This window comes from Capricornis sumatraensis, chromosome 9 (genome assembly GCF_032405125.1).
Source record: "Capricornis sumatraensis isolate serow.1 chromosome 9, serow.2, whole genome shotgun sequence".
NCBI classification, from domain to species: domain Eukaryota; kingdom Metazoa; phylum Chordata; class Mammalia; order Artiodactyla; family Bovidae; genus Capricornis; species Capricornis sumatraensis.
The window spans coordinates 11,377,191-11,392,131 of record NC_091077.1 but is presented as its reverse complement, the minus strand read 5'-3'; the positions used below and the strand labels follow the sequence as shown (position 1 = coordinate 11,392,131).

General features: G+C 48.6%; 1 protein-coding gene across 1 annotated transcript in view; it reads right to left on the bottom strand.

Moving 5' to 3' along the window:
• LOC138085650 (adhesion G protein-coupled receptor E2-like) overlaps positions 1-14,941 on the bottom strand; it is a 50,364-nt gene that overhangs the window by 24,873 nt on the left and 10,550 nt on the right. Inside the window, 13 exon segments of the mRNA XM_068980112.1 lie at positions 251-448; positions 2,063-2,238; positions 2,423-2,653; positions 2,836-2,943; positions 4,993-5,170; positions 5,569-5,646; positions 5,760-5,806; positions 5,893-6,039; positions 6,520-6,666; positions 7,616-7,747; positions 10,899-11,054; positions 11,593-11,712; positions 12,030-12,083. Of these exon segments, the coding sequence (XP_068836213.1) occupies positions 251-448; positions 2,063-2,238; positions 2,423-2,653; positions 2,836-2,943; positions 4,993-5,170; positions 5,569-5,646; positions 5,760-5,806; positions 5,893-6,039; positions 6,520-6,666; positions 7,616-7,747; positions 10,899-11,054; positions 11,593-11,712; positions 12,030-12,083 (1,772 nt within the window).

Here is a 14,941-nt window from a genome sequence, read left to right as displayed (position 1 = left end):
TCACCAGGAGGGACTGTCAGGGTGGAGCACGGCCCGGTACTTCTATAACTTGCCACTAGGGAGAACTTTGATGTAGATGAAGGAGTTGTCAACAAAGTGTCTTCTAGTTGTGGCAGTCAATATGAAACTGGTTATTTACCAATTTAACCTTACCTGGAACCCAAGTCATTTTATTAAAGTGTTCAAAGCAGTGTGGCTCCATGAACTCTGAATCCCCTGGGGCAGGAGTATTTTGGAAAATTATACGAACCTTGTTCTCAGTTCTGTTGATGGCTGTCAGGAAGAGCAGGTGGGCCAGGAAGAGGCAGAGCGAGAGCTGCAGGTGGAGCGAGGTGCTGGTGTTCTGGATGGCTTTGCACAGCAGGAAGGTGAGGGCCGCCAGGAGGAGGCACAGCAGAGAGAGGCTCAGCCCCACGTAGGTGATCACAGTCAGTGCGGGATCCTCCTCCTGGGACCCAGCAGAGAGGGGACCACAGTCATGCTTTCCTGCTCTGGGTAATGACCCTTCCACCATTTTTATTTTTAGACATAGAAAAATCAGAATAGAAGACCTAGATGGAGTTGGTATATTTGTGGATAGTTTTCTCCAGGTTCTGAACGTTAGAATTTTATGGGATCTGAATGATTAATTCTGCCCCTGGAAGGACAGAGGGACAGGAGAAACTTTAGTCAAGAACAAACTCTGGAACTCACAAGGGTTTATTGTCTTGTAGACTTCTGAGCATGACTCAGCCTCCTGGTTACCACAGTAGGTACACAGAGGCATGAAACTTCATGCTGAGCACCACCCTCCATCCCCACCATGTGATGGTGTGTGACAGAGTCTGTACCTGAGACTCTCTGTCCAGGTATTAACCACCTGCCTTGGATGCCACTCACCCATCCCTGAAATATCCATTCTTAGAAGGGAACTAATGATTATAGATTAGAACTGAACCCTTGATGGAGGAAGTCTACTGTATTTTGGCAATGGTAGTAGCATAAAATTCATATTTTCTGCAGCCCCTGAGCACCCTGTTGTGAAGACCCCTGGGGTAAACAGAATTTTAATTTGGCAACCACACCCTCATCTCCATCTTCCGCCAGATGTTCAGTCAAGAGCCAACCCAGGTGCTGCTGTGAAGAGAGTGTTGCAGGTGAAATTCAAGCCCTCCATCAACTGAATTAGAGCGTTTATCCTGGTTGGACCTGTTGTAACCAGAAGAGCCCTCAGAAGAGGTAGGCTCTTCTTGCAGAAAACGATTCAGAGTTTGAGAGAGTTCTGACATGAGGGAGTTTCTCCTGCTGATCTCCAGACAGATTCACTGGTGCACTGTGTGAGGTCCGAGAGGAGAATTAGGACCAGAAAGAAGGCTGAGCGCTGAAGAATTGATGCTTTTGAATTGTGGTGCTGTAGAAGACCTCTGAGAGTCGCTTGGACAGCAAAGAGATCAAACCGGTCAGTCCTAAAGGAAATCAACCCTGAATATTCATTGGAAGGACTGAGCTGAAACACCAGTACTTTGGTCCCTGATGCGCACAGAGTCCACTCATTGGAGAAGACCCTGATGCTGGGAAAGAATGAAGGCAAAAGGAGAATGGGACAGCAGAGGATGAGATGGTTGGGTGGCATCGATGTCTCAGTGGATATGAATCTCAGCAAAATCTGGGATACTGAAGGACAGGGGAACCTGTCATGCTATAGTATATGGGGTCGCAAGGTGTGGGACATGACTTAGCAACTGAACAACAGCAACAGATGAGAAGGAATGCAGGCAACCATGGGAACTGAGCCTGGTTCTCTGCTGCCAGAGATAAAGAAAACACTACCTCAGTCCTACTAACACCAGGAACTGATATCTGCCAGAAATCAGGGAGTTAGGGGATGACCCCAATTTTCTGATGAAAGGATTATAAGACTCATAGGAACTTGAACGGAAAGCTCATCTGAACCATGACTATTTGCAAAGTTGAAGAAACTATGAGACAATAATAAATCTATGCTTCTAAAGCTGCTGTGTGTGGGGGGGCAGTTTGTTACACAGCAGTAGCCCTCGAATGCTGCCTGTCCGAGGGGTCTCACCTGAACACCGTAGTAGGCCATGAGGACAGCAAAGATGCTGAGGTGGGTGCACTGGCAGGTGGTGCTGTTGTCTCTGGTGCTGGTCACCCAGCAGCCTCTGGTGTCCCAGTGACCACTTCCATTCTGGCCATGCTCCCAATAAACACAGTGCACCTTCTCTCTTGGCCCAGGGGTCACTGACTGTGTTAACAGGAAGAGGAAGTAGGTGTGAGTTCGGGGTTCTGTTGCTCATAAATGCTGACCCAAAGCTGGCTCGTGAAGGGCTTTCCTAAACAGTTTATGCACCCATGGCGGAGCCCCCCGAAACCCAAGGCTGGGCCCAGGACTCAGGCCTGTCCTGCACTCACCACTCCATCCCACCTGGACTCACATGTTGGAAGACAAAGGTGACTGGGGACCTGAGGTTCTCAGTGTCCTTGTTGGTGATAAAGGCAGATATGACATCTGACAGCAGGATGTGGGAGGTTTCCTGCAGCAAACCCCTGTGTGTCTCACGTAGAGTTGTCGGTTCCTCAGCATCCAGGACCAGAGGGGCCTCAGCCAGGAATCTGTCCATCCCTGGAGTGGACAGGAGGCCCACCACAGCAAGACCTGCAGGAGAAGGCTAAGGTTGACATCTTGCAGTGCCCGAAAGGACCTCTTCTTCTACAGATGGACTATTTCCTTTTGCTCCACCATACCCCACAATTCCCTTTAAACTTCAATATCCCATTTGTCATATCCTCGGGCATCTTGACACACAGTGAAGACTTACCTGCTTTCTCAGCCATTACCTGAGTCACCAGAATCATGCACTGTATCCCAGGTCAACATCATCTTTGTCTGATTCTGAATCAAGGTGATATTCCTGTAGCTTGGTGCCTGTACCTCCAGTGACAGTTCTATGAATTGTGGGAGTTAGATTAGTAATTGTGATTGTTTCGATGACTATAACAACATGCTGTTCAGTTGCTAAGTCGTGTCCAACTCTTTGCAACCCCATGGACTGTTTCACGTCAGGCTTCCCAGTGCTTCACTAACCCATGGAGTTTGATCAAATTCATGTCCACTGAGTCAGTAATTTCTATCTAACCATCTCATACCCTGCTGTCTCTTTCTCCTTTTGCTTTCAATCTCTCCCAGCATCAGGGTCTTTTTCAATGAGACACAGATATACTATATGTTTTTATATAGTATATCTGTTTAATTATTATGATGGAGAGTTCCTAGCCGTCTAGTGGTTAGAACTTGGGCTTTCACTGTGGTGACCTGGGTTCAATCACTGGTCAGGGAATTAAGATCCTGCATGCTGCATGCCATGGCCAAAAGGAAAAAAAATAGGCAAAAGGACTTGAGTAGATAGACATATTTCCAGAAAAGGTACAAAAATGCTCAACAATGACATAAAAATATTAAACATCCTTGGGTACTAGAGAAATGCAGATTAAACCATGATGCAATCTCTCCTGAAAGCTACTAGAATGGCTATAATGAAAGAAAATAAATGGAAGCAACAGGTGTCACTGACAATAAGGAGATTGGAACCCTTGTACATTGCTGTTGACAATGGCAAATGGAAAAATAGCCACTTTGGGAAAATAGTTAGGTAGCTTCTCAAAAAGTTGAAAAAAGAACTACCACATAACTCAGCAATACCACTCCTAGCTTTGTGACTCAAATGAATGAAAATAGATATTCAAGCCAATACCTATACATCAATATGCACGGTAGCACTGTTCACAACAGTTAAAAAGTAGAAACAACCCAAATTTTATAGGAAATATATTTATTTCTATTTATAGGAACTATCGAGGATGGAAATCCATAGGGACAGAAAACCAATAACTGATTTTCAGGGCTGAAGGAAAGGAGAAATTTGTGACTGTTTAGTGGACAGAGAATACCTTTGCAATTATGAAAATGTTTCAGAAATAGAGGTGAAGGTTATATACCTCTGTGAATACATTACTACATATCTCCAAATTGTACACTCTGGTTAAAATGGTGAATTTATATTAAGTGCATTTCAACTTAATAAAACAAATCAGACTTAATGGCAAATAATACTAGATTTATACACTTCCAAATTTAATACCTTGTTTTCTTTTGAAAAGAAAGTGACAGTATTAGTGACTCAGTTGTCTGACTCTTTGCGATCACATGGACTGTAGCCCACCAGACTCTTCTGTCCTTGGAATTCTCCAAGCAGGAGGACTGGGAGGGGATTGCCACTTCCTTCTTTAGGGGATATTACTGACCCAGGGATCGAACCCAGGTATCCTGCATTGTAGGCAGATTCTTTACCGTCTGAGACACCAGGTGGTCTTGTTCTGAAGCCATTTATATTTTATCGTAAATTCTTCAGTATAGTTATTTCCTGTGCTGATACTTAATTTTACAATGAAAGTTTAGTTTTTCATTTCTTTTTAACCTTTTTTTCTCTCTGTTTTTCACTGAAGTGCAATTGAACTAGAATATTATAATAGTTTCAGGTGTTTGATATAATGATTTGATATTATCATACATTACAAAGTGATCACCACACTAACTCTAGTTACCATTCATTTCCATATATCATTGACTACATTCCCTATGCTGAACATTATTGGTGGTGGTTTAGTCACCACGTCGTGTCTGACTTTTGCGACCCCCTGGACGCTAGCCCTCCAGGCTCCTCTGTCCATGGAATTCCCCATGCAAGAATACTGGAGCGGGTTGCCATTTTCTTCTCCAGATTCTGTACCTTACATCCTTTTATTTATTTTACAACTACAAGTTTGTACCTATTAATCCCTCTCAACTATTTTGCTCTTAATCTTTTATTTTAGTTTGTTTATGACATTAACTGGGAGAAATAAGAATGGTCACTTTGCTCTAGTGGGATTGGAACAGCAAGGAGGCAGGGAACAAGCAAAGCAGGAACCTGCGGTCAGACTCAGGTACTGACTTACCTACGCCTGCAGATGAACTGAAGTTAAATGACCCTTTCGGCAGTGCCTTGCTCACCCCTCTCAGGACATTTTCCAGGCCAAAGAGCAGGTTAGTGACCACAAAGTGCTGCTCTGAGAAGGGCAGGGTTTTCAGGTCCCCGGGGGTCTCCAGCAGATCACCCACCTCCTGTACGAGGTCCTGGGGGGATGGGGACACAAAGCCAGTAGCCCATGCATCTGAGAGGCCGTATGATGCTATGACCCAGTCACAGAGGACAGACTAAAGAGACTGTCTGGGTGATATAGGTGGTACTGGATGGGATTCCCGGGTGATTTTTGCCCCTGCAATCCAGCCACTCAGAGGTCAAGATTTTTCATTAGTGTCAAGGATGATGTAAACCCAATACCCAGAAATAGGGAAAGGAAAAGGCATTAGTAGGTGTGCCGTGGTGTTCAGTAGTCACTACACGTGTCCACTCTTCCCACCCACCCTGTGGGAGAGTGCGCCATTGTTGTTGGGGTGTCCCCTTCCAGACCAAAGTTTCCCAAGGCTTCTATGGGATGCTTCTACCTGCCTCCTTTGGGTCCTGCCCTTACCCGAACAGTGTTCAGGACAGAGGCCGAACTGAAGTTGCTGCCCAGATCCTGGATTCTGTTAAAGAAGTGAGAGAGTGCCTAGGGGAGAAGACAAGGTGGTCAGAGAGCCTCATGTGAGTGTGGGAGCTTGGGGGAAATGAACGGGCTTTGCAGAGAGATTTCCTGCTGCCTGTCCGTTTGGGGCCACTCACCTGGCTCTTGATTCCAGAGGGAGCCGTCCAGGCAGGGAAGGAGATCTCTGCAGGGGACAGGGGAGCAACTCATTAGCTGCGGCAGTGTCTCTGTTTGCTGTGGGCGGGTCTTAGATCAGGGCAGTACAGGTACCTTCGCAGATGGTGATCTTTTGCTTATCCTGGAATCCAGGTCTAGGCACCCAGCCTTGGCGGCAGTGGCACGTGTATGAACCCACAGTGTTGACGCAGATGGTGGAGTTGTGACACCGATGCTGCCCGGAGCTGCACTCGTCCTTATCTGGGGACAAGAAGGAGGGGGTCAGACTCTGCCCCAGCCCTGTGAGGCCCCTGTCCTCCTTGGGCTCCTCTTTTATTCCCCATATTAGTTCCCCAGGAGGTGATGCCACCTCCTACAATCAAGGACAGCACATCCTTGAGTAGTGGATGCTGTGAAAATATATATAGGAAGTGTGTAGGGTTCTGACAGACAGCAGATGAGACAAGTACAGCTTGTGAAAATACTGAAATATCCTCTTTCCAGTTGGTAATTAGCTGTTGCCTGGGGTCCCTGGGAGCCTTCTTCTTGGTACCCCAGCTCCTTCTCTAGGAGCCCCCCAACCCCTCCAAGATCTTTTCACATTTAGCCTCAAAATGCTGAACACCTTACATAGCAGGGGACCCCCAATGATCTTTCTGTTTGGTTTGTGTGGTACCAATGAGTACGTGGTCAGATGTTTTGAGTGTGGGTCTTCAAGAGTGTAGCATCTGAGCTCCAAACCTTCACAGACTGTGTTGTTTGGGCCGTTGGGGGATCCAGCAATAGGCTTCCAGCCGGGGCGGCAGCGGCACTCATAGCTGCCCACGGAGTTGAGGCAGTGCGTGGAGCTGTGGCATGTGTTTTTCCCAGAGGTGCATTCATTCACATTTGAGGACAAAGCCAGAGGGTCAGAGCTACCCCCCTTCACTCACTGCACCCATTCTTCAAGCCCCTTCTCAAATTTCTTAGCGCTGTTCTCTGAGGACACCCTCTCTTTGCAAGTTACCTGTCCTGTTGGGATACAAATGTGTGATAGCATTTTCTATGTAAAAGTTCCATAAGCTCAGATCCTCCCTGCAAGGTGGACAGGGCACAACTTTGTGGGTGCAGGTGTAATCCCAGACCAAGCTGAATCCCTTCACGTCTGGTGCAGGAGGCTCTGTGGGCTTCTAACCAGGGAGGCTGTAGCACTGATCACGACCCACATGTGATGTGGTGGGTGAGGGGGAGGCACCACTGCCATCTGGAGCTGCATCCCTGCCTTTATTAGAACAGGACCCAGAGGACCAGTCCTGTGCAGCCCAGGTCTCCCAGCTCCTCACTGTCTGCGCTGAGGACACAGCTCTCCTCATAGTGCAGCTGCGTCTTCACTGCCAAAGCTTGTCATGGCAGCTTCCCTGAAGATGACTCCAGCCGGGACATTGTCCCTATTTTTAAGAAGAAAAATGAGGCAAAGATAGAAACTGAGTCATGGAAGCTCGACTCTCCCATCAAGGCTCTTACTCATGTTCTCTTTAGCCCTGGACCGAGGTTCCCCCTCTGAAAGCCAGAGGTGACACCTCCCTCTGCTCGAATGTGGCAGATGCGGAAGGGGTGAGGTCTGTGGATATTCTTGGGGGGCAGGGAACTCTACAAAGAAACCCCAGGCCCAGAAGGCTCTGCTGTCTCCCTGGTCTGTGGTGGGACCATTCGAGGAGGCGATCCTTGGGCAGGGCCCCAGCAGGCCCTTGGTGTCACAGGATCCTGAGTCTTTTCTCCCTCCTTCTTTGGGTCCCTGAACCACCTCAGCTCCTTCCCCAGCTCCAGGCCTGCCTCACACTGTCTTCTGAGGGTCTACCTGTGCAATGCCTCGGGTCCTCTGGGTTGAACTCCAAGCCGGGTGGGCACTGGCAGGTGTAGCTGCCCTCGGTGTTGATGCAGATGCTGCGGCCTTTACAGACTCGGGGTCTGTGCTGACATTCGTCCACGTCTGCAAGGGGAAGGTGATGGATACCTGCTATGGTGGACAGTCTTCCAGCCTGGATGCCAGCCACTTTTCTCAGCAAAGAAGCATCCAGAAGGGCCCGCTCTCTCTTCCTTGGTGAGTGGGGGCCTCTCCTCATTCATATGGAGGTATCCTATGGATGAGCATGGTGACCCGGAAGTTCTGTTGCCCAGAAGTGGCCCAAGTTACCCAATCTGCTATCTCTGACTCCGTGAGCCTCCCTGGGAAGAACCCAGCTTGGACAGGGGCATCACAGCTGCCCGTGTCCCAGGCTAAATATTTGGACAAAGGCCTGGGTGAGTCTTCTTGGTATCTGAGTATAGCTGTGTTCCTTGAGCAGGGCCCATCTTGGCTCCAGGTGATGCACTTTGTCCTGATTTCCCCAAGGCGAATGCTGCCAGCTGAATTGTCCTTGGATCCTGCTGACTCTAGCAGGACAGCGCTTTTCCATCCATGCTAACTCTGAGACTCCAGCTCCATGGACATGGACGAAGACCCACCCCTGAGTCATGCAGCTCAAGGATGACGCTTGTGGGCAGTTGCACAGAAAATGAGGATGATGATAAACAGGCCAGGGCCATCTGAGCAGTGGGCACCAGGCTGTGCTGGACAGTAGGTTTAATGTCTGGCTAGTCTGCTTTAGGGCTGTGAAGGTGCCTTTATCTGATTCCCATGATGGCATCCCCCAGACTGACAGGAAGTGATGAGAATCCACAGCTGAGCAGGGCTCGTGATGAGTGAGGGCTGGGTGGCTGGAGCAGGGAGCAAGTGCTCAAGGGCAAAGGGTGGCAGGTATTTCTGCCATCTTGACACTTGGCCTCCCACTAGAGATGTGGACATGTGCACACTGCTGGGTGGGGCTCAACCTCCACCTTCTGTCCTCACATGGTCTGGGTCATTGTGCAATTTGGGTTGACCTCCTTAATAGAGGGTCAGACCAGAGGAACTGGTCGCTGGTGACAACTTTTCATTGAGACCAGATGGAAACCTCTTCACTTACCTGATTCTTCCAGTGGGTTGGAGGTTGATGTTACCCTGCCACATCATTGACACAACATCCTCCTAGGTCCCAGTCATCAGAGCTACCTTAGGTCCATGAACTGAAGTTATGGGAGAGGGTCAGGTGGAGCCTTGGGTGGGAAAATAAATGGAAGCTGAGCAGTTGAGATGTTGCGTCAGGGTGCCAGGAGGCATCTTCTCCAGGCAGTTGCTGGCAGGGTCAGTGATGGCTGGGGACAGTGGAGCATTCCTTGATCTTCCTCCTCTCGCATTTCTGGATGGGGCCCCAGAGTCCACCATGACCCAGGATCTCAGAGGCCCCAGTGTGGGCAAGTCTTCTCCCAGATGGCGCTAACAGTGGCAATGAGGACAGATAGTGTTCTGGAACACACAGTGCTGTGACCACACTGAGTATCTTGAATGTCACTTCCTCTTTTAAGAGGATAAGATGCCATGTGACAGTGGGATGTTCTGAACATCCAGAAGAGACCCTCTGCAGAGGCTCTGAGTCTTGGGGTTCAGAGAGGGTTGGGAGACTAGATAGGCACACAGGACAGCTGTCTGATGCCTGGACAAGTTGAACAAGGATCCCATGGACCCAGCCCAGGTCTTCATCTCATAGCAGACCTCACAGCCTGAACATGGATGGACATGAACTTGGATGCAGCGAGGGCTGGAATGCTGAGGTGGGGAGTGTAAGACAATCAAGCTGAGCCTGTCTCAGATCTAGGTCTTTGGCAGAAGGTTTTGATGCAAACCAGCAAGCGGGTGACTCCCTGTCATCCACCTTGAGGTGTGTTGAGGTTCCCCGCCCCCCCGCACTTCAGTCTTCTACATCTTTGTCTCTGGAGGGTCTTACAACAATGGGTGAGCAGCCCCCTTAGTGCAGACACACTGAGTGGGATCAATGATCATCATGTGCAGTTGTGCAGGTTGCTCACTGCACAGGAGTATCTGGCCAATGAGGCAAACTGGGGGAGGAAAGTCAACTCAATCTCCATTCTCCAAACACACAGTAGGCCTGGAGATGAGGGACCATTACTAATTTACTGAAGGCTCTGTCTTCTGACCAGGTCATGAATTCAGCACAACAGCCACCCACCAAGGCTGCTATGGGCTCACAGAGACTCCACACAGATGCAGATCCCCTCTTCCCTCCCACCAGGGAGGCTCTGCTGCCCTCTGTCTGCAGGGCAGGAGAGAAGGGACTGGGCCCACGGTTGCTGGCTCTTCCCCCTGTAGCAGAGTGGGTCAAAGAACCCTCTTCAGAGTCCTCTGAACCCTGAGCTCAGCCCCCTTCTCACCTCCCGCCTTCACTCTCCTCCCCTCCCCATCCTCAGTATTCAGGTCTATCCCTCTTCATGGACCCCTCTCTGGAGTCCTGTCTGACCCACTGCTGGCCCCCTGCACCTTTCCCTACCTGCCTGCTCCCCCTGGAAGTGGGGCAAAGCCTGGTGATGTATGGAGGCCATGCTCCTCCTGGTCCTGGTGAGGGAGTGAGCAGGACAGCTGCCTCTGAGCACCCACCCTGGGGCAGAGCTCCCAGGGATGCTCATCATGGAGAGGGTATGTTAGATCATTATGAGCATAATTTAAAAGCCCAACAGCCATCAGTGTTTTGTGCTTTGTGACCTCATATACCTTTCCAGCAATTCTATGAGGTAAACACCATAATTCCCCCTGCCCCTATTTTTTATAGTTAGGTAAGCTGGGGCACAGAGACTATATAGTTAGGTAAGGTGGGGCACAGAGAGAGGTGAAGTAACTTTTCCAAGATCTCATAGTGATCTTGGCAAAGCTGCTTTTGTTTTTATTTGTGCAAGATAGGGGTACTTAAAAAAGAATAGAAAATCACAATAATATTATCACATCTCCCATGTTAACAGTGATTTCTGAATAAGTGTCCTGGCTAGTGTCACACATGCAGCTCTCAGGTGGCAAAGCTGGGACCTGGTCCCTGGCTCATACCATCTACCTCTCTGTGTAGGTGGGACAGGTACCTTTAAACTGTCCCAACTCAGACCTGGGTGTTACACCTGTAACCAAGGTCCTGTCCCCTGGATGCTTCAGAAATGACTCAGCATTTCGGCCCTGAAACCTCAAAAATGAGAGGCGGAAAATGCAGCAGCATTCTTACCTCGACATGTGTTCTCACTCTCATTCCGGAAGACCGCTGGCCCAGAAACAGGCTCATATCCTGGGCTGCATGTGCAGTAGTAGCCCCCTTCCGTGTTCTGGCAGTCTGCAGCTTCTCCACAGTCCACTGGTGAGGGTGGTCCACACTCATTGATGTCTGGAACACAACAGGGCAAAGGGTCACCGCCCAAAGATGTGTGTCCCCTCAAGACAGAGATCCCCATCCCTACCTGACTCTGCAGCACTGGGCCTGATATGTAATCCATGTCTTTTTGGAATGATTTAGACTCTTGGTCAATACTGCTGAGTCTAGGATGCAGCTGGAATAAGCTACCCCTGAAGCTTGTGCCGTCAGCTCTGATCTTCCTAGCCCTCTGACTGGCACCCCAGATTGGGACACAGTGGGCAGTGCTGAAGTGGGGAGTGGGTAGAAGTTCTGCATCTCCCTCCTCAGTCTTGAAAGGACAAACTGAGGCTCAGACTCCAGACTCCTGGAGACTTAGCTCCTCTCCAGGAAGCCAGGATTATTCATGTCTCATTTCTCCACCTTTGCGTCTTTTTGTTTTTCTTTTTCCTGTGCTTGACTGTTCTGAGGACAAAGACTGAAGCACCCACTGAATATCCATGTCTCCCATGGGTACTGGGCTGTACCCCACCTTCTCTGCATGTCCTGCCACCACCCCAAGTCTTCGTACCGTCACAGCTCTCCAAGGGGTCCGTGAATATCTCCCCAGAAAAAGAAATGAATCCTGGAGCGCAGCGGCAGGCGGTGCCATTGACACATGAGGAGTTCGGAGGGCACCACAGAGCGCAGGCTGTGAGGGGCAGAAGTGGGGATGGAGACCGTCATCAGAAATTCCAGAGAATGAAAGAAAGCTATCCTCTCGGGGTCCATGGGCAGAAGAAGGGAAGGAAGCATGAATGGGGGGAAGGGAGGGAGGAAGAGGGAGAGACAATGCTATCCAAAGGGGAAGAGCTCAGAACACTCTGGGCATTTGGGTAGAAGAAACAACTTCTCTTGTTCCCAGAGAACCACTTCTGAACCTCACTTGAAAAATAAGTCTCCTTCTCTCTCTTGTCGGTGAGAGAACCCAGACCCTGGCATGCATTCTCCACATTTCCCCAGACTCACCTTTACTGTTCTGGGCTGTAGATCCCATTGGAAACAGCAGCAGCACCAAGAGTCCTGGGGCAGAAAGACAGAGATGACAAAGACAGGAAAATGGAGCTTCGATTTCAACACTTTCCATGTGGCCACTGCCTCCTGGGGAGATGGTGGTGTCTCTGATGCCCACCACTTTCCAGCAGCCTCCCCAAGGTTTCTGTGCTTTGCACAGAACTGAGGACTCTGCCTTTCCCCTGCATCTCCTGGGATGCCCCAAGGAATCAGTTACTGACAGGCACAGCCCTCATGGAACCTCAGGTGCTAGATGTAAAGGGACAGAGTATGCACAGCTGATGACAAGGACACATCTTAGAAACTCCAACCTCTCCCAAATGAGGGGGCATATTTGAAGGAGGAAGAAAGTCCTCAGATTGGTGCCTTTGCCCATACTCAGGTTCTTGGTCCTCTGGCAATGGTCAAAATCTCTCTGGATTTCTCTCCAGGATGGTTTCTCCTGTTGAAGTTGCATGTTTCAGGACACAAAGGAAGAGCATGGATATTGCAGTCCAAGTTTGGAGTTAGACAGTCCAAGCCCTACCTCATGAGGATGTCAGCCGGACATGGAACCCTGGCATCAGGAGAGGGTGAGGACAGGTAGATATGAGAGCTAAGGTATCTGCAAGTAGAACCAGTCTGCCCTGGGTAAGGGGCCTCTCTAGGTTCAGCAGCCGTGGCTGCTATGGTTGCCTGCAGATGAGCACCTGGCCTTTCTAGAGTGCACTGAGGTCACAGCTCCTCTTCTTAATCTCAGTCCAGCCCTGAAATGAATCACTGACAGCAGTAGGCTTTGTGATATGAAACCACTGTGGGTGTAAAGGGATGAAGTCTACCCTACAATTAGTACCCGGTCTGTCATCCCATCCAAGTGACCAGTTGAACCCTAAGAAAATCTTTTCAGAGCTGTGTGCCTTACAGGATCTTTCTTCATAGGCAAAGATAAAAAAGAATTCCTCTTCCAGGCTGTACTGCCATTTCAACACTGTTATGCGACAGAGAATCCTGGTGGAGAATGGATTTGAAGACCCAAGTCTGCATACAAACTTTCACTTGGTGGCCACGTGTCTATCGAAATCCCACCTGTCCTTTGAATCACAATTTTCCCTAATGCAAAATGAGTTGTTGTTCAGTTGCTAAGTCGTGTCCACCTCTTTGTGGCCCCTTAGACTGCAGCACATCAGGCTCCTCTGTCCTCCACTACCTCCCAGAGTTTGCTCAAACTCACGTCCACTGAGTCAATGATGCTATCCAACCATCTCCTCTTCTATTGCTCCCTTCTCCTCATGCCCTCAATTTTTCCCAGCATCAGGGTTTTTTCCAGTGTGTCAGCTCTTTGCATCAGGTAGCCTAAGTATTGGAGCTTCAGCTTCAGCATCAGTCCTTTCAATGAATATTCAGAGTGGATTTTCTTTAGAATTGAGTGGTTTGATCAAATGAGTGTAATGGTAGTAATAGCATAATAGCATGAGCTTTATTTCAGTTGTAGATGACTGACGACTAATAGGGTTTAGTTGATATTATGGTTAATTTTATGTAGCAATGTGGCTGGGCTGCTGCACCCACATATTTGGTCTCAGACTAGTCTAGATATTGCTGTGAAGGTTTTACATGAACTAGCATTGCTTGGCAGGAAGATTCATTTATTTCCTCTTTATCTTATATTGGACCACAGTTGATTAACAATGTTAGGTTAGTTTCAGGTGTATAGCAAAGCGATTCAGTTATACATATACATGTATCTATTCTTGTGCAAATTATTTTACCATTTAGGCTATTAGAGAATATTGAGCAGAGTTCCTTGTGCTATGCAGTAGGTGCTTGTTGATTATCTATTTTAAATATAGCAGTGGGTACATGTGAATCCCAAACTCCCAATCTATCTTTCATCCCCCACTTCCCCCCTGTAATCATAAGCTTATTTTCTAAGTCAGTGAGTCTGTTTCTGAGTTAACAGTCTTAAATCAGTAGACTCTGAATAAAGCACATTGCTGCTGCTGCTACTAAGTCGCTTCAGTTGTATCCGACTCTGTGCGACCCCATAGGTGGCAGCCCACCAGGCTCCCTCATCCCTGGGATTCTTTAGGCAAGAATACTGGAGTGGGTTTCCATTTCCTTCTCCAATGCATGAAAGTGAAAAGTCAAAGTGAAGTCATTCAGTCATGTTGGACTCTTCGCGACCCCATGGACTGCAGCCTACCAGGCTCCTCCATCCATGGGATTTTCCAGGCAAGAGTACTGGAGTGGGGTGCCTTTGCCTTCTCCAAATAAAGCACATTGCCCTCCATAATTTAGGTGAACCTCATCCAATCAGTTGAAGGCCTAAGAGGAAAACCAAAATTGACCTCCTTGAAGAAAAAAGAAATCGCTCCTGGAGGCCCTTGAGTGTGAGATGCAACATCAGGTCATCCTGGGTTTCCAGTGTGCTGCTGGTCCTTGAGATTTTTGGACTTTCCAACCTCCACAATTTCATGAGTCAGTTTCTTAAATAAAATCCTTTCTCACCTCAATAGATTCATCCGATTGGTTCTGTTCCTTCTGAGAACCTGGGCTAATACAGGTGGTATAATGAGAACTCTTAGTTAAGTTTCACTAGGAATGCATTTCACCAACTTGGGACTTTCCTGGTAGTCCAATGGGCAAGAATCTGCCTGCCAATGCAGAGGCCACAGGTTCAATTCCTGGTCCGGATGGTCCCACGTGCTGCAGAACAACTTAACCCCATGAGCCACAGCTACTGAAGCCCACACACCTAGAGCCCATGCTCTGCATGAGAAGCCACCAGAGTTTGGAGAGAATGGGTTCATATAGATGTATGGCTGAGTCCCTTGCTGCCCACCTGAAACTATCATAACATTGTTAATTGGCTATGAAAAGTAAAAGTG